The sequence below is a fragment of the Uloborus diversus genome, chromosome 9 (genome assembly GCF_026930045.1).
Source record: "Uloborus diversus isolate 005 chromosome 9, Udiv.v.3.1, whole genome shotgun sequence".
Lineage (NCBI taxonomy): Eukaryota > Metazoa > Arthropoda > Arachnida > Araneae > Uloboridae > Uloborus > Uloborus diversus.
The window spans coordinates 28,672,873-28,695,854 of NC_072739.1; the positions used below are offsets into that span (position 1 = coordinate 28,672,873).

At 35.2% G+C, this 22,982-nt stretch overlaps 1 protein-coding gene across 1 annotated transcript in view; it reads left to right on the forward strand.

Moving 5' to 3' along the window:
- Window positions 1-22,593: 22,593 nt before the first annotated feature.
- The window catches only part of LOC129229521 (uroporphyrinogen-III synthase-like), a 55,631-nt gene continuing 55,242 nt past the window's right edge, over window positions 22,594-22,982 (forward strand). Inside the window, exon 1 of the mRNA XM_054863841.1 lies at window positions 22,594-22,790. Coding sequence (XP_054719816.1) covers window positions 22,710-22,790 — 81 coding nt within the window. The 5' untranslated portion in view covers window positions 22,594-22,709. The remainder of the gene's footprint in view (window positions 22,791-22,982) is intronic.

Below are 22,982 nucleotides of genomic sequence, written 5' to 3' on the forward strand. Positions count from 1 at the left end.
TATAGGTTCTGAACTCTTGTCAATATTATATGCAAATGATTGCATTCACTTCCATATCCTCGAAAGAGCATACAATAAAGGTCTTTCTAACTCACGACACGAATAAATACTTAAAAGCACATCTTTTTTTTTTAACTTGCTGGTAAAAAAAATAAGCAACATGCTTCAAAGTACTATACTGGAATAGATCTTATTTTGTAGATTTGTACTTAAGACAAAACAATATATGAGGGATAGAATGTTGATTCGGCGAGCTTTCAAGATCAGCTAATATATTTTAAAATCCGTACTTTGTACTTCTGGCAAAACTGTGCCAAAGTGAAAATTTCCTTTTACTTGTTTTTCGTTTTTGGAATTTCATGGATGGCATCATTCAGAACATGGCTTCAATTCTTTTACAGTAAAGCTCTGAAAACTACACAGTATACAATTGTAATTTCAGGGAAATTCAAACAAATCGTTAGAATTTAAGAGTTGACCATGTTGAAATGCTAATATGATTTTAATTGGTTGAAATGGACGTTTAGCTATATTTGTTTGTACAATAAACAAAGACGAAATTTCATATTTGATTTTCGCAATTCTTACATTTACTTTCAATTTCCTTCTCATAGTGTTGTAATGGATGCCATCCGTGAACGAGTGGAGTTCCTCGGCAGATCGAAGATATGATCAATGAATCGGAAGAGATGGGAGAAGTTCTGCACAGAGAAATTTAAATCTGCGAGCTGATCGACGAAACTTTAACTGAATTGTATGGAGAAGAAAACTAATTTTTATCGAAAGTAACAATTCAGATGCACGAAATCAAAAAATTAACACATACACAAAACAAAGAGTTCCTTTCAGGACCACATGAATGTTTGCGAGAGGAGTGCTTTTGCTAAATTTAAACAATATTAAGCCTAAAAACTAACAACAACATATAACATCAAAATCATGGGCATAACGGATTGTCTGACAATTGGGGATGTGAACCTACCATAGTTGCTCAGTAATATGAACATTAATAAAATTTTGTAAAGTTGCAGTTTTGAGATTTTAGAGGGTGAATAAGTCTCCAGTGAGATCAAGTACACAGTCTCCTGCACTTATTTATGATATACAGTGAAGCACCATTTATACTATTTCTCTTTTATACATTTTTTAAATTGGTCCTTGCTGAGTCCAATACAAATCAACATATATCTATTATACGTTTTTTTCCTTTATACGCTTTTTTCATACAGTCCCTTGAAAAATGTAAAAACGGTGCTTCACTGTATATTGTTGTGAGGTAAGTGAACATATAAAGTGAGTCTTTGAAACTTGACTTTTTGAATTTAAATATAAGGTCTTTGCAACTCAATAAGAAATTAGTAGGAATTGAAAGCCTGTTTTTATTTTAAACAAGTTACATGAAATGAGGAGTCTATTGAATCTTTAGTAAAATAACAAAATGAAATTGAGGATGTTTCTGATGAATTGGCCTTTGACCTACACCGAAAGCATACAAAAATGCGAAATGAAGTAGAGATGACTTCAAATGTGGAGATGGATTATAATTCCAACACAAATGATAGGTTAATGGAAATGAATTTACCATCATTTTGAGGAAATTTGCAAAAGTGGCTTCCTTTTAAAGATATATTTCTTGCAAGCATTCATCAGAACAAGAATATTTGATTTTTTTAAATTACAGTATTTAAAAGGCGATACTATTTGAGTTATACACTGCGATGCAGAAGTTTAGACAATGACGTTCTTCAGCTGTAGAATTTAGAATTGCGATAGTAGAACTACAAAAGTCTGCAAACATATTCAAAAACTCTTTTGAAATACTATAACCAAAATACAATTGTTTGATATGCTTTAACAATACTGTTTTGGATGAAAATAGAAATTTGCTTGTTGCAAAAGTTTAGACACTATTACGAGTTTCTGTGAATTTTTTTTCGTATATATGCAAATTTAAAAGAGATGACATCACAGACTTCTTGTACTTAAGATCTGCCAACGATAACACTTGGTAGTCGAGATGCCGCGAGCTGAGCAGATTAAAGCGGATGTGGTAGCTAAGATTTGGCAGTTGAAAGCTGAAGGTAAGCTTTATCCTGAAATTTCGAATATTATTAATCGATCAAAGAAATCTATTTATCGAGTTTTATCAAGTCACTGCAATTATAAAGCAAAACGCAGATCTGGGAGGCCGCGTGCGACGAATAAACGGGATGATCGTCAGATCCAAAGACTAGCAAGTACCCAACAAATGACTGTTTGTGAAGTTCAAAGTTCCTTGGGGCTTTGGGTATCAAAGGATACGATTCGTAGATGAATTTTGGAAACAGGGACAATGGTTCACTGCAAAATGAAAAAGAAACCAGCTCTAAAGCCACATCATAAATCACAACGAATATGTCATATGGATCGAAATGGATATCAGTAATATTTAGCGAAGGAAAAAGTGAAATCTGGATGGTCCAGAAGGCTGGAAATCGTACTGGCATGACTTACGGAAGGAACCCAGATGTTTTTTTAGTCGTCGACAAAGTGGTGGCTCTGTGATGGTTTGGGCAGCGTTTTGCTACAATGGACAAGTGTCTTTGACCTTTACCAGTAGTCGCAAACATCACAGCATTACACTAAGACACTAGAGGATAATCTCCTACCATTTGCTGAGCTTATAGGAGGCCCTCAGTGGGAATTTCAGCAAGACAATGCTTCGATTCACACTGCAGGAAACACAAAATCTTGGTTAAATTCAAATAATATAAAAGTTCTCAATTGGCCAGCGTATAGCACAGACCTCAACCCTATAGAGAATCTTTGGGGCATCATGTGTCGCAAAGTTTACAGCAATGGTCGACAATACACTTCTGTATCGGAACTTAAGAGATCTATTGAGGAAGTATGGTACGAAATTGAGCCCCAAACCATGCAAGATTTTGTTTCTTCGATAGAAACTCGTATTTATGAACAAATAAAGAAGATTGGATGCACAAGCAGGTTTTAAAACTGTTTTATTTAATTTTTATTTCCGTTTGTGTCTAAACTTTTGAGACAATGTTAATTTTTTGTTACAATGTAAAAACTTGTAAAATGTACAACTTTTCATTGGTATAAATATTATATAGTATGCATAGCACCTTAGACTAAAGTAGTCTTAGGAAAACTGAATAAATGGATTTCTAAATTCTGTGTGAATTTGCTCATTGTCTAAGAAACTTTTGCGTCACACTGTATAACGGATTTCAATTATAGATAGAAACTATGCAGTAGTTGGTTTCTTTAAGAACTGTATTCAAATTTTCAAGAACAAGTTTATGTTCATTTAAAGCACCTTTTTAGGTTTCCAGCAATTAAAAATCAATCTGCCACAGCAATTTTAAATTGGATCGACATAAAAAAGTGCCATGTATATGATTTCTTTCCTAAGCAATTTATCTTAAAATGCTCTCAAATTTAACCTCAGATGCAATATATAATAAATAGTAACTCTTAACAGATTCTTTTGGTGAAAGGGTTGAAAATTATTTTACGCAACAATTTTTGTTGGGGACCGTTAAAGAAGTGGTTTGGTATGATCAACTTTCTGCTTCAATCTTAAATTCGAAGACCCTTGATTGTTCTTTCATCCCACTAAAGGCCCCGCATTTTCGAGCATTTTGAAAAGACTGAACGTAGAATCTGTTTAATAACAAGATTGTCAAAAAATCAATTTCTGCTTCATGCTTCTCGCATGCAACAACTGTAACAGCATTCTTAACATGCTAGGAAAAGAAATAAATCCTAACAAATCGCAATGTTTAGTGTTTAACAATTCAAAAGAAAGCTTTCATAATTCAATTTTGTCTTCACATAAGTAGCATTTTTTACATGACTAATCAAATTAACCTTCATTTGCTGCTATCATTTATTGACAAGCCAAGCTTAAATGTATAGTAATATTCACCTTTTCTTCTTACCATATAGTGAGGAAAAAAAATACTTTTGGCATTGCTTGCATTAGAAATGTGAAAACAGAATTACCCATATTCACATGGCGAAGGAAAATGGTCCAGAACAAATTTGCTAAAAACGCATGTTATTGGCACAGTAGAAAACATATAAGTGAATACCTATGTTGTTCTCTAATAATATACAATTTTCAGGCCAGGTAATATGAAAACAAAAATCATAGTGTTAAAAACACAGAAAAGGAAACATATTATGAAGTTAATAAATACAGTAGACTCCCGATTATCCGCGAGCGGTTTATCCGCGGGGCGGATTATCCGCGAATCAATCAACAATCACGAACATGTATTTTCGCAGTAAAAAGCTAATACCAGTGGCTGTTTTTTTTTGTTTTTTTTTTTTGAAAAATTGTAAATTTACACTCAGTTGTTTTTGCTTGATTGATTGATTTGATTTAATTTTATTATTATTATTATTATTAATTTTTTTTTTTGTGCGTTCTTCATCGTACATACACTTGTTTGTTATTGATTTGTTCGGTTGTGCAAAAATACAAAACATTTGTACTGTACTCTATATATATTTTCACTGTTTGCAGAAAGTGTTATGCATCAATACACAGTTAAGAATTTGAGATAGGACAATTTTTACCTGATTTGTCCCCCATTTTAGTCTTTTTGCGGTTATCCGCGATTTTTATTATCCGCGGCACTTGTGCCACCCAATTCCGTGGATAATCGGGAGTTTACTGTAAATTAAAATGCATACTTAACAAAAGAAATAACTGCTATAAATTATTATGGAAGACAGTGCAGAATATTTAGGAAGCAGTATTTAAGATTAACTGCTAGTTGATAAGATTGCAATTTGAATCTTATCTCATAAACAATTAGAGACGTACCGAGTACTCAGTAACTACTCCGTACTTAGCCTACTCGGCCAATTTGCCGAGTACTCTGTACTCGGCCAAATTCTGATCAGATACTCGGCCAATACCAAATAGTCGCAAAAAATTGAATATTGTCCAAGGCAGATACTAAAATTTATAGAAAAAAGAGCAAGCATTATATTCTGCAAACATTTACAATTAAAATTTATAAGTCAAATTTTAAATTTTGAGAATAATGAAGTTTGTAATGCTTCAATGGAATAAATCTTTATTTTAATGTCCCCAAAGTTGATAAAAATTATTTAAGTAAAATTATGCAAAAAAAAAAAGGATAGAAAATATGGAACTTTTATGTTAAAAATGGATTTTTGTTACAAACAAAAATTAATTATGAAAAATTATGAAAATACCTTTGGTTAAAAAATAAAAGGAAATAAAACAACATTAAAAGCACAGTGCAGAAACACTGCAGACGTGTTTTGGCATTGCAAGGAATTCCTTTTTCAATGCACAACATGGGAGCTCGTGGATTTAAAGGCATCCAACAAAAGTCAGATTTTTTTGTGGAATGTCTTAACATTCTTTAGCTCACATGTTATGCACTGAAAAAGACGTTCCTTGTAATGGGGAGGAGGGCAGAAACACATGTCTGCAGTGTTCCTGCACATTTGTTGTATTAAAATTATTTATGTTTTGCGGACTTAAACTATAATTGATTGGTAAAAATTTGTTTTAATTCCAACTTGATTAATCATACCTTTTATTTATTTATTTTTAATTTTAAAATTTTTGACACAAACAAAATTGTTTATATAATGCGTAAATTGAATTTCAGCAGGAATTTAGTTTTAAAAACTATTATATGGACAAGGAGGTCTATACTACTATTCAAATAAGTTCAAAATTCATCACATATGTGTCGGTGGTTCTTCATAAAACATAATTGGTACTTGGTAACTCGGCCGAGTTGTGAAAGGCCGAGTACTCGGTAACTCGGTAGAGTAGTAAAAGGCCGAGTACTCGGTACTCGGCGAAAGTGCTACTCGGTACGTCTCTATAAACAATAATAGCCTGAAGAAGGGAATATATGTTACAGGAGACAACAATACTACCACCCAAGATGGAATTCTTCAATTTTTGGGGATTTCGTTAGTTTGTTCGTCTTTCTGCTTGTTCCTGCTTTTATTTTTGTTATTTTGCTGCTGTGTGTTGTAATGCATAGCATCTGTCTTTGGTTTCCTTCTGGGGAGGAGTAAGTATGGCTACAAAACGAAAAAATGGCCCAGATAGAGTCATGGAGGAAAATGCGAAAGATAAGGTCACTAAAAGAAACGAATATGTTTACAAGGCAAGTTTACATCGAACGGATAAAATTCAAGCAGCGCTGGGAAATGGAGCAACTAAAAGTAAAATTGTCATTTTTGGAATAAATAAAGAATTACTGAAGAACAAGGGAATGAACTTTCATAATGAAATTGGCAAAATAGTTAAAAAAAGAAGATGACGTTTATTTCACCAGAAATGGAAACATTAGTGTTACAATAAGCAGTACTGATACCATTAAGAAGGTTAGTGAAACAAATTTATTTTTAGGTATAGAAGTCGGTACAAGGTTAATAGAAAATGCAATAAGTACGAAATATGTGATTAAGAACATAGATGAAGACCTTTCAGTGGGTTTCATTGCTAAAGAACTTTCTGAAAGAGGTATGAAAGTCACTCAAGTCATCCGGTTAAAAAAAAAAATGGCTGAAACGCCTATACCTGTGGTTCTAGTAATAGAGCTGGGCATCACAAACAGAGCTGAAATTAAAATAGGTTGGGTCAATTATAAAATCAGTAAATTCATAGAAAAACCTCTCATTTGTAAAAATTATAAAAAAATAGGGCATCCTGCCAAATATTGTAAAGGAACGGTAAGGTGTGCTGACTGTGGGTTAGAACACGAAAATTGCGGCAATTTAACTACTTGCTTTCCATGCCAAGGCAACCACAATGCAGAAAATAAGAATTGCCCTGTGTTAATAAGATTTTCAGAAAATAAAGGGACTGAATGAGAAAAAAACACAACGTATGCAAACATGGTTAAAGAAGGTAAAAAGGAGGCGGAAAATAAAGATGCAATAATTAATAATTTTAAAAAAGAGTGAAGGATAGAGAAAAAGAAATCGCGTATCTAAAACTTGAAATAAAAAATATTAAAGAGGAACTACAAATTGTTAAATATAGCTCAAAATGCAATATCACATTAGAGAATGAAAAGTTGAATACTTCTGAAATTGCTATGATAATGCAGTACAGAGATATTATGGGAAGTAGTAGTTGTGATAAAATTCTTCCTAATGCAGGATCTATTCTGTCGGACTCTGAGAATATGGAGGGTTTTCCCTTTGATGGTGATCCTATGGATGCTGAGGGTGTGTTCCACAATCCTGTTTAGGGGGTTGTGTCCTTTTTTTTTGGTCGTTTTCATGGATTGTTTTTTGTTATCATGGAACTGCCGCAGTTTGGCTAGGAATTTTATTTATTTGAAAAACCTTATTTCTTGGTTATCTCCCACTATTATTTGCCTCCAAGAGACTTGGAGCGATAATTGTGACATCCCTGTTATTAACGGGTATTATAGTTTTTCAAAAGAACGTTCTTTCCCCAGAAAAAGGGGAAAACTTTGTAGATATGTTGAAGCAATATCTCAGCCAGCGAAGTCAAGGTTAACATTTTAAATTCTAATTTTGAAATTAATAGCATAAAAATTTTATATAACAAAAAATATTATCAAATCATCAATTGTTATAGACTGCCAGGAACTTTCAGAGATGCTGATTTAAATAATTTTAAAAAAATACAAAAGGGAAGAAATCAGATTTTCACAGGGGACTTTAATGCTAGAAATACTATAATGGGTAACAGGAAATATTTTCCCTGCTCTACTAAATTCTATGAGTGGATTCAAGATAACAACATTTGTATAATTAATAAAAACATTCCCACATGTATTAACAAAAAAGAAAAAGACGATGGAATTCTTGATTTAACCGTAGTAAGTGCAGAACTGGTCAGAGAGTTATTTTGGTTTCGAATCGAAGAACATGGGGAAAGTGATCATTACCCTATCATACATAGAAATACAGAAAAGAAAAATTGTACCAAAATCAAAAGATACGTTAATTGGAACAATTTTAAAGATAATATGAGTAAAATTATGAATAATATTGATTTCAATGGGTTAAACTGTAATACTTATATTCAATGCACTCACCTTATTGATTCTAATGTTGAAAATGTTACTAAAGTGATTAAATATAACAATAATAACTCAAATGAAAATTGGTAGAACAGGGAGTGTGCAAAAAAGAAAAAACAGAAGAATCAAGCAAAAAACAGAGCCTATAGATCACAACTTGTTGCTGATTGGATTGAATATAAAAAAAAAATTAGCGATCTTCAGAAAATGTATAATTGAAGCCAAAAGAAAATACTGGGAACACATAAATTTCAAAATAAAACAAACTAAAGATATCTATAAGTCTGTTAACAAGCTCAAAAACATTATGAATAGAACAGCCATCAATAACCTTGTTTTAATGAAAGACAATATTGAATATTTTGAAGAAGACAAACAAGTGGAGCTTTTAGCTAAACATTTTGAAAAGAAAATAGACACAACTAAAAAACCTTATACAATGGAAAGGAAAACCATGGTTTATACAGGGTTGCCAACCAGGAGGTTAAAGGGGATGAGATAAATCTTTACTATGTAGAAGTGGCAACGTTCGTTCACTTTTTCCAGAGGGCGCTGTATGTGCACCGCTCCTGACAATCGCAGCAGATCAATGTAAATGATGCTGTTTCTCATTTTTTTAGAAGCAGCTATTAAAGCAAAAAAAGAAAAAAAACTACTGGAAATTGGTTGTAAAAAGGGGCCAATATAGTGGACGATGTACGGCTTTCATCCACAGGAAGTTAGCGCAGTATTTGCTGGAAAAATTTATTTTATTTTTCATCACCAACTTGCCGAATTCGTCTGCTATTAATATTGCGCTGTGCGATGTTTTATTCGCAACTCCAGCGCTCGAATACGCTACCTTGCGGTGATTTACAAAACTGCTGATGAAACTAAAACATTGCCACGTTGCGTTCCACGTGTGTCTGTTGACGTAAACACCGGCAGTTTGTTCTGAGTATTTATTAACGCAATCGATGAGTTTTAGTTTGCTTTCAGCTACAGAAATTAATTCGTCCCTTAGTAGTATTCTCGAGCTTCTCAAAATAATGTTAGTTTTCCTTATTTCCTTCTAAAATATGAGTTGATTGAAAATGGTGAAAGCGAAAACTGGATTAACAAACTTGGATAACGTTATACAAGGTAAAAAATTTTTTGTTTTGTATGAAATTGTAAGAATATGAGTTTTTTTTAATTTTAAATTAATTTAACTAACCATCTTTTACAGCAGCATTTAGTTGGAATGGACGGTATGCAAAATATTTTCTTGAATATATTATCGTAGAACAAAATGAAAAATGTTTCACCGAGAATTTACTTTATTCCTTTTATTCTCAGCTGAAAGGTTTCGCCAAATTTGTTTAGGGTTATACTGCCGTGTTAAGCACAAAAGTGGTATCTACACTTTTTGTCAAAATTGAGTTATTGTCACGAGATGGTTCTTTATAACATGTTTTACCCCTATGCAATGTTTTGTTGTCATTTGTGAATTGGAACTATTTTTTAAAAAAATCTAAAAAAGTGAAATCTGGATCAAATACATGGAGGCGTAAAACTTTAAATAGCAGTTTTTCGATTTGACCTCAGCTGCAGATACGACTTTTGCGCTTAGCACGGCAGTATAGTTTTAGTATTGTGCGAGCAAAGTAGCCTTGGCGAGATTTCGCGTTTTTGGTTAAACCATTTTTAATTTTTATCATGAGTGGAATAAAATGGTAGTAAGATTACAGAATTCGATAAGTAAAAAGAAATAATGTTCAATCAACTAAAAAGAAAACTACCACCATATATCCGTAAGAATTCTGTAGATGATTTGCATAACTTGACATAATTAAATCGTAACTCAGAAATTAGAAAAAATCGAAACAGAAAAATTTGAAATTAACCGATTCGGGAATTCGAGAGAAATAACTCAGCAACAAATGCAAAACAATAAGCGCTAGCCAAGCAAGGCAAAGAAGTACCATCTTCTTTCGATAATAATTTGTAATGTCATATTGAATTTTCTAGCATTAATTGTTGTTCTTGTCAGGCCACAATTATTATTTAGTTTTATCAAGAATTGATAAATATCGAATTCAATATCGTGGAAATAGCTGCTTAGAACTACGAACTACGTAGTTTGCATAATCTTTGACGTTTAGTAATGCTTCTTGAATTCTCATTTCTTTCTACGTGGGCCAGAATATCCACAAGACTTTGAAAATTAATTTAAAAAGAATAAAGCGAAAAATACCATACATACGAACAAAAATCACAACACTTTTAGCATTTTCTTCGTTACCACATGCGTTTGTTTTAGTTTTTAAGTCGGCCATTAGACAGTGACTGCAGTGCCCCCTATAGTTCGTTGGAGTTGCGATTTTTTTACGAGTTGGAATGTTTCTATTCCTGTAAATAATTGACGAAATGAGAATGTAGTAGAATTAATTACGTAAATACTTTTTTTTAATTAGTTGTAAATTTTGTAACATGTTTCGAGAACTAATTAAAGCGAAATAATTTTTTGCTTTCACGACCCTTAACAGATAAAAATAAATGTTAATGTTCTATTTACTTAACTTCAAGCTGATATTGATTATAATCATTTTATTCATGTATTTACTCACTGCTTAGACATAATTGTTATTATTTTTTTTAAATTATTATTGCACCCCTTATATTGCAATATTTCGCATTTCAATTCCTACCTCACAATTTAAAGGGGCGCTCTGTTTACATTTTACTCAGGGTTGCTTTAATGTATCCAGGTTACCATGCTGTTTAATAGAACGCGCTCGTTTTCATTTCTCGTTTCGCCAATGCAATGTAATTGTTTTTGTTTGACGATCCTAATCGGTCGATCACTGAGTAACCGGCTGCTAACCGCTGCGTTCTATCATCTACCGGTTACCGTATTAAGCTGTTGATTAGTTGATTGAAGCACGTGATCATTAGATGTCACGTAATCGGTTAACCGGTAGCTACCGGTTGAGCTCGTCGAACGCAAGCATTGAGAGCGTTTCAAAATTCGCCGCCTGGAACATTGGGCGCCGAGCATTTTGGACGCCGGAAACATTGGGCGCCGAGCATTTCGGGCCCCGGGAATATTTGGCACAATATGCTCGGCGCCCAAAGTTCCCGGCGCTAAAAATGCTCGGCGCCCAAAGTTCCTGGCGCCAAAAGTGCTCGGCGCCCAAAGTTTCCGGCACCCAAAATGCTCGGAGCCCAAAGTTTCCGGCGGCCAAAATGCTCGGCGCCCAAAGTTCCTAGCGCCCAAAGTTCCCGGCGCCCAATATGCGGCGCCCAATTTACGGCGCCCAATCTGCGGCGCCCAATCTTCCTAAACCGCTTGTTTGTCAACGCTTGTATCTGAATTTTTAAGAACATCGTTTTAGTAAACTCTTTGGCGGTTGGACCTGGTTCTGGCTACTTCTGAGGAACTTTTTAAGAGACACATCACATATTAGTAGCAGAGGCAAGGCGTGAAATAATCGCAGCCCTCCATAATTTATAGAAGTCGGAAGACTCGTATTCAAATTCAAAAAATACCAAATAATGTTCATAATAAGTTTTAAATAGTGCTTCAAAGGAAATGTTTTATCGGACCCAACCCTGTTACACATTTTTAAAATACGTAAAATAAAAAACATATTTAAAATCGAATTGCATTATTACTATGGGCGTATCTAGAGGGCGGCAAGGGAGGGCAGCCGCATATTTAAATTGGAAAACATATTTTAAGTTAAAACATGAAATTTCAAAAAATTGATAATTGACATTTACTTCAATTTCCCAATTTATTGATAATTTGGCTCTAGTGACCTGATTTTTAAAGTATAAATTTTTTCTTTGGGAGCAAAGCGAATATAGATAATTTCAACTGCGTATTTTAGTCATATTAATTGTAATTGGCATTCGGGGGGGATTTTTTAAATTATTTTTATTTATTTATTACTCTATTTTATTTTTTTAATTTATTTTATTTTATAGATTACATTTTATTTCATTTAACTTTTTAGTTTGCGTGTGTGTGCGGGTATATAGGGTCATGTCATTGGCACAGAACTTTTCGAATAAAGTAATAATTATAATAATAATTAAAAATAAATAGGTAAGCAAATAAAAATATTCAAATAAATAAATAAATAAATAAACAGAAACGAGCTGATGTGTGCATCACATGACTTCCTTTTACTCCAATTTAATGTCATTTCACCATTATTCGCTATTTTAATGTGATTCAATATTTATTCTCTAAATATCACCAACAATGGCCAAATTGAAACCAAAAAAAAAAACTCCGCCAAATTTGTCGCCAAGTTGGCGACCAAAAGACTGGCGATATATCGCCAAGTGTCCGACAAATTATAACGCCACTTGAGTTTACATCGAAATTAACAATGATTTCCCCCCAAAAAGGTGCAAAAGACCCCCTTAGGAACATCCGAAAGCAACCAAAAGGGGAGGTGCACAACTAGACCCCACTACGAGTCTATGTACCAAATTTCAACTTTCTAGGACATACCATTTTTGAGTTATGCGAGATACATACGCACATACGCACATACACACATACGCACATACATACAGACGTCACGAGAAAAGTCGTTGTAATTACCTCGGTGATGGTCAAAATGGATATTTCGCGTGTCTATACATTCTTAGGCACTTTTCCGCATGTGGTCGAATCGAAAAAAAAACTCAACATTCATTTGGGGGTGAGCAAAATGGAAATTAAGGGCGATTTTTGAGTGAAAATTTTTTCGCGAATACAATACTTCCTTTTTTGTAAAAGGAAGTAAAAAACATGAGCTACAAAAAAAGAACAGAGGGTCGAGATTTTTTTTTTTTTTTTTTTTTTTTTTTTTAAGGAGTGGAGGGGGCACCCCTGATTGACTTGGATTCTCACTAAAAATGAAAATTTCGATTATCTAGATAAGTCCGCTATTTCAGAGGGTAGGAGAAACTGAAAAGCAACTATAAAATCTCTCTACTAAATTAGCTGGATTATCGTCCCCCTCCTGCTCCCCCCCCCTTAAAATTGAATGTTTTTAAAGAGGTGCAAATATTTTTTATTTTAAATACATTTTAATTTTTGCAGCTTAAAGGAAAGCCTATGCCAAAGCATAAGATGTGATGCTATTTAGCAATTTTATTCTGTACATATACATGGCCGTAGGGATTCCAACGCCCCCCCCCCCACAGGACCGATGGAATTAGCTTCCATATAAAATTATCCTCCTTCAAAATTAGAATGGTGGAAATGGCACCATGAGTGCCCCTTCATAGGCATTTCTGACACAAACAGACCGCACCACTGTTTCTTTTTTTGGAGGGGGGGGGAGAAAATTAGAATTTTAGAAGGTTTTCAATCTTATTTTATTGCTACTACAAAGCCCATCCACCCTATACAGACCTCTCAATTGCTATGAAACACTCCCAAGGAACGAAGCTGTCCAAACCCTCTAAAATGAGGGCAAAAAGCAAGAGGGTTATTAACGCAGACTGCCTCATTGATCTTATTTTTTTCCGGAGGAGGGGATGTGGGTAATTTTCGAAGACTTTTTATAGTGCAATCTCAGTTATGAGCCCCAGTGGCCTCTCCTAACATATCCCACACTATCCAAAAATGTTATCTTTTTTATATAGTGCAAGATGAGCGACTCTGATAAAAAGATGTATGACCTTGAGATAGTTCATTTCTGTGTGGAAAAAGATAGAAGAGCACAATTAGTTTTTTTCAAACTACTAATCATTATTTGAATTTTAGTATTTAAAATTACAAGTGAAAGAATGTATTGTACCCTCTAATCTCCCAGCTATCCAATATTTAGGGGTAAATTTCATCCCGTTAAAAGCTGTTTGTTGCCGATAAAAAAACACATGTTCAATATATTTAAGTGTTGCACCAAAGGATGTGCAAAGTTTTATTCCAATCGGTAATTCACACTTTTGAAGGATTACTTGTGAATATGAAGTAAAGTAATTCTCAATCGATATTTTAAAATTGTGTACTGATTAAATAAAACTAACCAAACATATCGAAAAACATTCGAACTCTCATGAGCTACTATCTTCAAAGATATTTCAGTTGTTAAAAGACAACACATGTTTCTCCAACTGCAAACCTCTTTGTTTTCCTTTTTCCTTTCTGAAGGTTAGTGTTTGCTTTGACGCCGAGGGAGGAACGCCTAGTAGAGTACAAAGCGATTGCCAGTGGGTTTTTCGGGGAAATTCTTTCAATAACATACCACCCAATGAACGACAAGCAGGTTGTGGGGAAGACACTTGTTATCAACTTTTCTTTTATCCGAATACTCGATTGCCCAATTTAGAAGGAATATAAGAAAGCAGTTTGTATTTCCTTATCCTCCATTCAGCTCAGAACTCTAATTTAAAAAAAAAAAAAAACATCCGATTGCATTAAATTTGGCTTTCGACAGTCATTCATCACTTTCTATGGTAGAAGATTACGAGGACATACAAAACAGTTTAATACACAATAATTCATAATTTAAGTAGCATTTTTGAGTTTCAGATATTTTTAACCCTATTATACCAGCTAGAGCCTGATTACCGCAGGGGAATGCGGGGCACAGGCCCCCTCCTCTTAGATTTCAGGGGGCCCAAAATCCCCTTAATTTATCATGCTAAATAAAAATAAATAATGATTTCACTCAGAATCTAAAAACAATAATATCATTGATATTTTTGCAAATGCCAAGACAAAGAAAAAATATCATATAAAAATTCCTCTTAAAAATTTGATCTCTTTGCAAATCCCAAAACCACTCCCAGTTTGATCTGTATTTACTATTAAAAGTTATATCATAGCTAACTTTGATATTTACGGTAAACTGTAACAGGCAATGTTTAACCGCATCTTGTCTAATTATCGTGTACTATATCAGGGCCGGATTAGCCATAGAGCAGAAGTAGCAAATGCTACGGGCCCCACGCTTCAGGGGGCCCCGCGCCATGAGAAAAAATTCCAGAAAAAAAAAATACTTTCTATACTTTAATCCGTTTAAATTTCTCTCTATCATTTTCTTTTTACTTAGATTTAGCTTTTCTAAATGCTCAGGTAAATTAAAAATCTTATTTTTTCGATAGATTGCTTTCCGGAAATTTCTCCCTGCTGAAGTCTTAAAAATGCAGTTTTAGTTGATCTTTCTTAGTGGAAGGAGGAAAAGCTGTGTTGGGTCAGAAAAGTTTCAAAACTGACCTAAAAATTACAATTTTAGGCAAAGTTTGGAGAACGGAGAATTGGGTTTTCTCTGGATTTTTTTTTTTCTTTTTTCAAAATGAAGTCAATTTTAAGGCATCTTAATTTAAGGGTGTTAGGATCCTAAAACTTTCAGCTACTCAAGCCTAAAAAAAAAAGAAAGTTTTAGTTGTTTCATAACAATAGAAGAAAGGGAAAGGGGTTCTTTTCTGAAATTGTGCTCAAAACTGAAGTCAATTTCAGGCTATCTTTGGGAGGAAAAGGTTTGAGGGATCGACCCATGGTATAGCTGAAAACAAAATTTTAAGCTATGTGGGAAGATTAGAGAAAGGGATAAGGGTCTGAACTCCCCCAGAAACAATTTTAACTTCGTTTCAAACCGTGGGTTTAGATTATCACTGGAGACGTTATGGGGGGGGGGGGCTTCGCAAAATGGGTTTGCTTCGCAAAATGTTAGAAACTGAAATCTTCAAGACACAAGCTATCTTTAGTTCCAACTTTAGGTAAAGAGTGATGCTTTGGAGCCTTTTCCCCCAAATGTTGAGAAGCTAGGGAAGTAGGTGTGTATTCTCCTTTGGAATTTTTTTGAAATCGAGATGGTTTAAGGGTTTTCTCCGGAATTTTTCTGAATTTAGGCTCTAAAAGCTCAAATTTAAGCAATTTTTGTTGATAGCAGGAGAAGGAGGATGCTGAAATTCTGAAAGCACAAATCCTAAAACCATATTTTAAGGCTCTCTTTGGTGATGTTATAGACAAGAGAGGGGAAAGGGTTACCATCCAGAAATTGTGTAAAAGTGGCTTTCTTCTTAAAGCTTTCGAAATTGGAGTCCTGAAAAGGTAATTATTAGTCATCCTAAATTCTTTTTGGTTGCTTAACTTCATGTCAATTTATCACCTTCAAAATTTTCCGCTCGTGACACGAAACCCGTAGATCTGGCACTGTAAACAACAATGAGCAAAATTAAGAGATCATGATAGAAGAAAAGAAACAGATTCTGAGACTTCACACTTATGCTGAGCGAAATAAATTAATTGTTAAGAGAATATTATTTTTTGATGAACTAAAATAATTATGTCTAGAAGAAAGACTAAATATCGTTTCTAACCGACTTCAAAAAGGAGGCGGTTATCAGTTCATACCGTTTGTATGTTTTTTTTTTTTGGTCCACTCACAGCGTCTCACCTAGTGAACCGATTTTGATGATTCTTTTTTAATGGATAGGGGATGGCTCAACTTAGGTCCCATTACTTTGTTTTGATCATATTTGTCCTTTAGAAAAAAAGTATTGGGCAAAAAACCGTAAGTTTCATGCAATTTCCCTATTAAATGATTAAATTTAAAACCCATTGTTATGAAAGTTTGGTGCCATACGACAGTAACATTAATAGTAATTGTAATGATAATTTTGAATGAAAGCTTCTCTGAAGCAAGCATCAAGTTTCTTCAGGGGGATACGGATATTTCGATAATAATCGGGAATCTGGCGCTGTCGTCTCATTTTTGGTGTAAATAGTTTTATTTTGGTAACCTTGCTGATTTATAGTAAGAATATGTGAATTATCGAAATCTTCCCTTCTTCAGTGCTATTGCTCCATAGTGGGGGTAAACCTAACCTGGAAGCGAGGTGATGCAGTGATTAGGATCTGCTTAGCCTTCACAATGCTACCATTAGGTTTGCCTCAACTACAGTAGTATTTTTTTCGTTATCATCTATGCCAATAACAAATGATGGGGGCTAAGTAATAATACAGAATTGCATCATGAGCAACTTAAATGCTGTGAAATGTAAATTAGTTAGGAAAAACGTAATACTTAAATGTTTATAATTAAATTAACTACGCATTAATTCCAAAGAGGAACAAAGATAAGTTTTTAGTACCAATCGCTTAAAGTTTAACGCGTATTTATAGTTTTTTTTTTTTTTTTAGTATGGAGCATTTTTATGCAAAAAATAAAGTGAAGTTTCGTGGTGGTAACTTCTTACTATTTCTGAAATACCTACATTTACACTAAAAAGAATGAAATAAAAAAAAATATGTAAAAAAAAAAAAAAAAAAATAGAACCGACTTCAAATTTGCTCTAAAAAGTGAAAAATAATTTTATTCTTTAAACACCATCGATAATGCTTTTAAACATAATTTTTGAAGTTGGCGCAAAAACGATAGATAAAATCATTCACAGCCATAACTCAACTACAACTATTAATTTAACCAGGCCCAGTTTCTTCACTATCACAAAAAGTATGCATTGATGACAACATATTTGAATAACGATATAAATGTTTCGTTCGTAACTTTGGATGCTTTTCTGAAAAAAATATGAACGAAGCATGGTTACACTGGATTTTACGTTTTGTTTTTGCGCCAACTTCAAAAATTATGTTTAAAAGCATTATCGATGGTGTTTAAAGAATAAAATTATTTTTCACTTTTTAGAGCAAATTTGAAGTCGGTTCTATTTTTTTTTCAAAAATTTTTTATTAATTTTTTCCTTTGAGTGGGAGGGAACTAAAAAGCTGCAACCCATGCCCCGAACCTAACCTCTTTCTTTTGCATCACCAAAGGTAGCCGAAAACTTTTTTATTCGAACTTGAAATTCAGAAAAATTCAGGAAGAAAATTGTTTAACATAATCAAAAACCCGCTAAAACTGCTTTCTGGAACTTCAGTTTCGAAAAATTTCCATGGGTGTAATCCCGAGCCCGATTCCATCCTGTAACGTCGTCTAATAAGGAGGCCTACAAATGTGTATTTTGGACTATAATTTCTAAAAATTTCAATGGGAGCGTACCTCTCAACCTCCAACATTGTTAACAATGGTCTAAAATGTACTTTTAAGACTTAAACTTCGAAAATTTTCCGAGTTGCCTCGGAGAATTCCTGAACCCCATCCCATACCGAAATGTAACCCGCGATGGCCTACTATCTATCACGTTTTCACAACTTCACATCCGAGAAATTTCAAGGGGAAAGCTTTCGCGAACTCCGCCCCAAAATCACCAAAGAACGTAAAAAAATACCATTTCAGAGTATATAATTTCGAGAATTTTTGCTTAAAATTGTGTTTTTAGATTAATAACATAATAAATTCATAAATTTTCCAATGGGACCTCCTTGAACACCACTCTTTCCTCTCTCTATAACATCATTAATGATAATCTACAGTTTTATTTAAGGCTTCAATTTAAAAAAAATGCCTGGAGAGTCGCTGTGAACCCAATTTTTTTTCCTTTGATCTTACCTAAGATAGGATACAATCGCGTTCTTTGATTTCAGTTTCTCCAAATAATAATGGCCTACGAATCTTCTCTTCCTAATATGATCAGGGGTCGTTAGAATTGAGTTTTTAGAATTGAACTATCGAAAATTTTCCGGGGGTAAACCCCCGGACCCCCCTCCCTTTATATCATCCAAAAATTACTTTTTGGGAATTAAAAGTTAAAAACGTGTAGAGACGGGAAGACGAGGGGCAATAGAAAGGGATCATAACCATCGTAAAGCTCTAAAACTATATCCACATTTATATACAGGTATTCATGCATGTTATAAGTACACCTCCCGTCTCCATGAAGAAGTGCTATATTGTTTACTATATCCTTCCGAAACGAGGGCCCCTTGGAAACATTTGCTGCGGGCCCCGCGCTGGCTTAATCCCGCCTTGTACTATATCTCTTCTACTTTTTAAATGTTGTGATATGAAGTATCACCAAATTTAGCATGGTAGTGTTAACACGCAAGTATCGAAATATTCAGTAGCTTCAGAATAAGCGGAAATAGGGGAATGGGGGCACAAAATGACTTTCATGCCCAGTGTCTTCAAAAATCTTAGTCGGGCTCTAGGGGGCCCTGAAATAGAAATGTGCCCCATGTCCAATATCAGAATGATTGGGCTCTGATACCAGCGGTCCCCAACCTTTTTATACCAAAGGGCATATGCTAACATGCCGGTCGCACGCAGGGCCTGATTACTGAATAGACTGACTAACTATAGAGCCCTCACTTTTTAGGGGCCTCCAAATGCCTTAAACTGTTTCAACCAACGACAAAAGTTGTGAGGTTTAGACTTAAATACAAAAGGGTCTCGAAAGAGCGTTTGACCTAGGTTCCAGATAACTTAATCGGACACTGCGCACCCAGGGCTGCTCACCCCCTCTAAGAGTAAGGGCACACACCTCCTAAATATCACAAAGACTCCCCCCCCACCCAAAAAAAAGCAAGAGCCCCTTCCCAAATGAGAAAAATATCCATCAGAGCACCCCCCCCCCTAAAAATTTTAATGGTGCAGCCTGCGCCGTACATACGCAGTGTATAAAAAGAGAAATTTTAAGGTAAATTTTTTCAAATGCCTTTCGAAAAAATTCTTATACGTAAAATAAGCTTATACTAAATAATGAAAGAAAACTATATGAAGTCGTAGCAGAAAAATGAATTGCAGTTCGAAGTCAATATAAGTTTCGGAACTTCATTTTATTGGTCATCATGGCCGCTGCTAGAAGGGGTAAGGGCAAGGGAAGGCAGCTGCCCCCCCCCATCCTAAAAAAAAATTGTTTAAGGCTACAATAGAGTCTTAAAATGAGAAAAATCGACCAAAATTTCGATTTTTCATTTTTTTCCTTACATGAATCTTTGAACTGTGGCACTAGCGCAGCCAGAAATACCTTCTGGAGGGTTTTTTTTTTTGATCAAAATACTTTCTGAAGGTTTTTTTTTTTTAAATGACTATCTGAAAAGGCATAAGCACTTGCTTGTATTGTATGGCTCTGATAAAAAGACGCATGACCTTGAGAGAGTTCATTTCTGTGTGGAAAGAAAATAGGAGTCGTGGAGAAAGGGGACTCCTGGCAGAGATTGCGCCATTGATATAAAAAGGGGGGAGGGGATTTTAGGAGATTTTAAAATCGCACTTGGGGGGGGGGGAGTCTCGTTAACGGGGAGTGCTTTTTGCATTTGAAGGTGTGTGCCTTCATCCTAAGGGGGGGGGGATATTTCTCGTTTGAGTGCAAACGGGGGTACAAGGGTAGTCTTTTTCACTAAAATTAATAGGGGGTAATTTTAGAGTTTTTTTTAAATTTCATTTTGAGGAGTCTTCTTAGCTTTCGAAGGGGCGATACGTTGCCCATCCACCCAAGAACGATGACGCACCCTTACAATTGCACGGAGCTCCCTCCACCCCCCAAAAGGGGAACTGCATGAAACGAGATCGAAAACCTTCTTCAATTGCTCCCCCCCTAAAATTTTCAATGTTCTCAGTGCTACACCTACCCCCTCTCCTCATTGGCAACCAGACATAACTAACTGAAAAATCATAAGCAAAAGCTAGTATTTTATGGCTCTGATAAAAAGATGCATGACCTTGAGAGAATTCATTTCAGTGTGGAACAAAGCAGACAGTGAAACTCAAAGCGGGGTGGGGGGGATCCGGGTTAAGATAAATGCCATCTAAATGGGGGCGGGGGAATTAAAAGTTAATTTTTTTTGTTTTAATTTATTAATTTTTGATTTAAATTATTTTTTAAAAACTGTTTATACTTTTTTTATTTAGTTAGTTTGTGCGTCTGTGTATGTCATTTGTGTAGCACAGAACTTTTCTAATAAAATATAATAAGAATTAAAAATAAATAATCATAAAATATTTTTAAAAAACAAATTTACTTTAAAAAAAAGAGCAAAAATACGAAAGGAAAAAGGGTCGAGAATATTTTTGGGGGGAGGGGGTGACATTTGTTAGTGAGCGTGGGGGGGGGGGCACCCCTGGATTTCATATGTTTAAAGAAAACTGCTTTCAGAAAGTTAGGTTTTAGCATCCAATGAAAAAAAAAAAAAAAAAAAAACTCCAGATGTTACCAAGTGAAAAGAAAAGAAAAAAAAAAAAATCTAATTTGAATTCTGAAACTTTGAATTCAAATTATGTTTTTCGCAATCACGAGTTGCGACAAGACCCTACTCATTAGAGTTATTGTTTCTAGAAATGCCTTCCCCCCCCAAGCATGTCCCTCCTCCTGGATGGTTATGTGTGTATGGTTGTGTGTGTGTAGGCTTAAGTGTGTGTACGTAGGCCTGTGTATGTGTGTAAAGGCGCTCACGCGTTGGCGAGTGTGTATGAGCATGCGTGAAGGACATGGACGCCACCGCCCAGCAGAAGTGGATTCCGGGGGACAGTGCTCAGGAACAGAGCAGCCGTGCCGCCGCCGCGCCGGTGGGCGGTGGTGCTGCTGGTCCAAGCTGAAAAATAATCCCAACGTCAAGGACTGTCAAATGAGAACAATAAGCAATCGTGAATGCTTAAAAAAAAAAAAAAATAATTTGAATTTTTGGCATCTTGAATTCAAATTATGTTTTTCGCAATCACGAGCGTGTGTGTTTGTGTAGGCTCATGTGTGTGGGTGCGTGGGTGAGCATGTGTGTGAGTGAGTGTTGTGTACGTGCGTGTAGGTGTTCGTGTGTGTGTGTGTGTGTAGGCGTTCGTGTGTGTGTGTAGGCGTTCGTGTGTGCGTCTGTGTAGGCGTTCGTGTGTGCGTCTGTGTAGGCGTTCGTGTGTGTGTGTGTGTAGGCGTTCGTGTGTGTAGGCGTTCGTGTGTGTGTGTGTGTAGGCGTTCGTGTGTGTGTGTGTAGGCGTTCGTGTGTGTGGGACATGGACGCCACCGCCCAGCAAAAGTGGATTTCGGGGGACAGTGCATAGGACCAGCCGCGCCGCCGCCGGTGGACGGTGGTGCTGCAGGCCTGGTCCAAGCTGAAAAAGGAACCGGAATATCAAGGACTGTCAAGTGAGAACAATAAGCAATCGTGATTGCTCAAAAAAAATCGTATTACAAGTATAAAAATACATTTGGCGAAAATAAAATATTATCTGGTAAATTCACCGAGAAGAGTAAAAGAAGTTTTTAACGAAAATTTACGAAAAACAAGGACATTCTTTGTGTTTGAAATTATTACTTTAATTCTTTGACCGGAACGTATCTCATTTTCCAGGTTTGTTTTCCTCGCGCTATTGTGACTCAAAGGATAATATTTTTCATTTTCAGGTGTTAAGGGAGATTAACCTGGGTTGCCTTAGATGTTGAAAGTTGAAAATTTGAAAAAATATGCATATTATAGCAACTGTCAAACTTATTATATATCTAATAAGTTCGACAGTTCATAACACATTGTGTTTACCTGTCAGAGAGCTTTGTTGGCCTCGCTATGAGCGCTATCTAGGGGCGAAATTCCCTGCCCCTCGTTTTCGAAGGGATTCTAGGCTCTTCAATCAACAGCACAGATTCTCGTAGGCTACGGTCCTGCATAATGGAGAGTAGGGACTCAGTGTCCACACCTCATCAAAACACTGCGCCCGGGTAGTCGCCTAGGCGAGGCGCCAGAAAGAACGGAACGTTATTATTTAGATTCGTTTTTATTAATTGTTTGCGTTTATTCAAATTTCATCCCTTATAGTAATATATTTCGAAGCATTTTTAATGGTGGAATTTCCAAGTAGCAGTGATCTTGTTGCTCTCTTCAAAGAGAAAAGCAAAGAGGGAAATGATCCTTACTGCGAAGTAAGTGCTTTCGTAATTTATGTTTGCTTTCATGTTATGTGGTTCGCAAAAAATCACTTTTACAAATCTCCGATAATGTTTGGTGTAGCTTGACTTGATAGTAATCCGTGAATCATTCATTTTTAAAAAAAATCAATGTTTGAATGGATTGGAATATTCAAACGTACATTGATGATGTATTGATGTTGTATG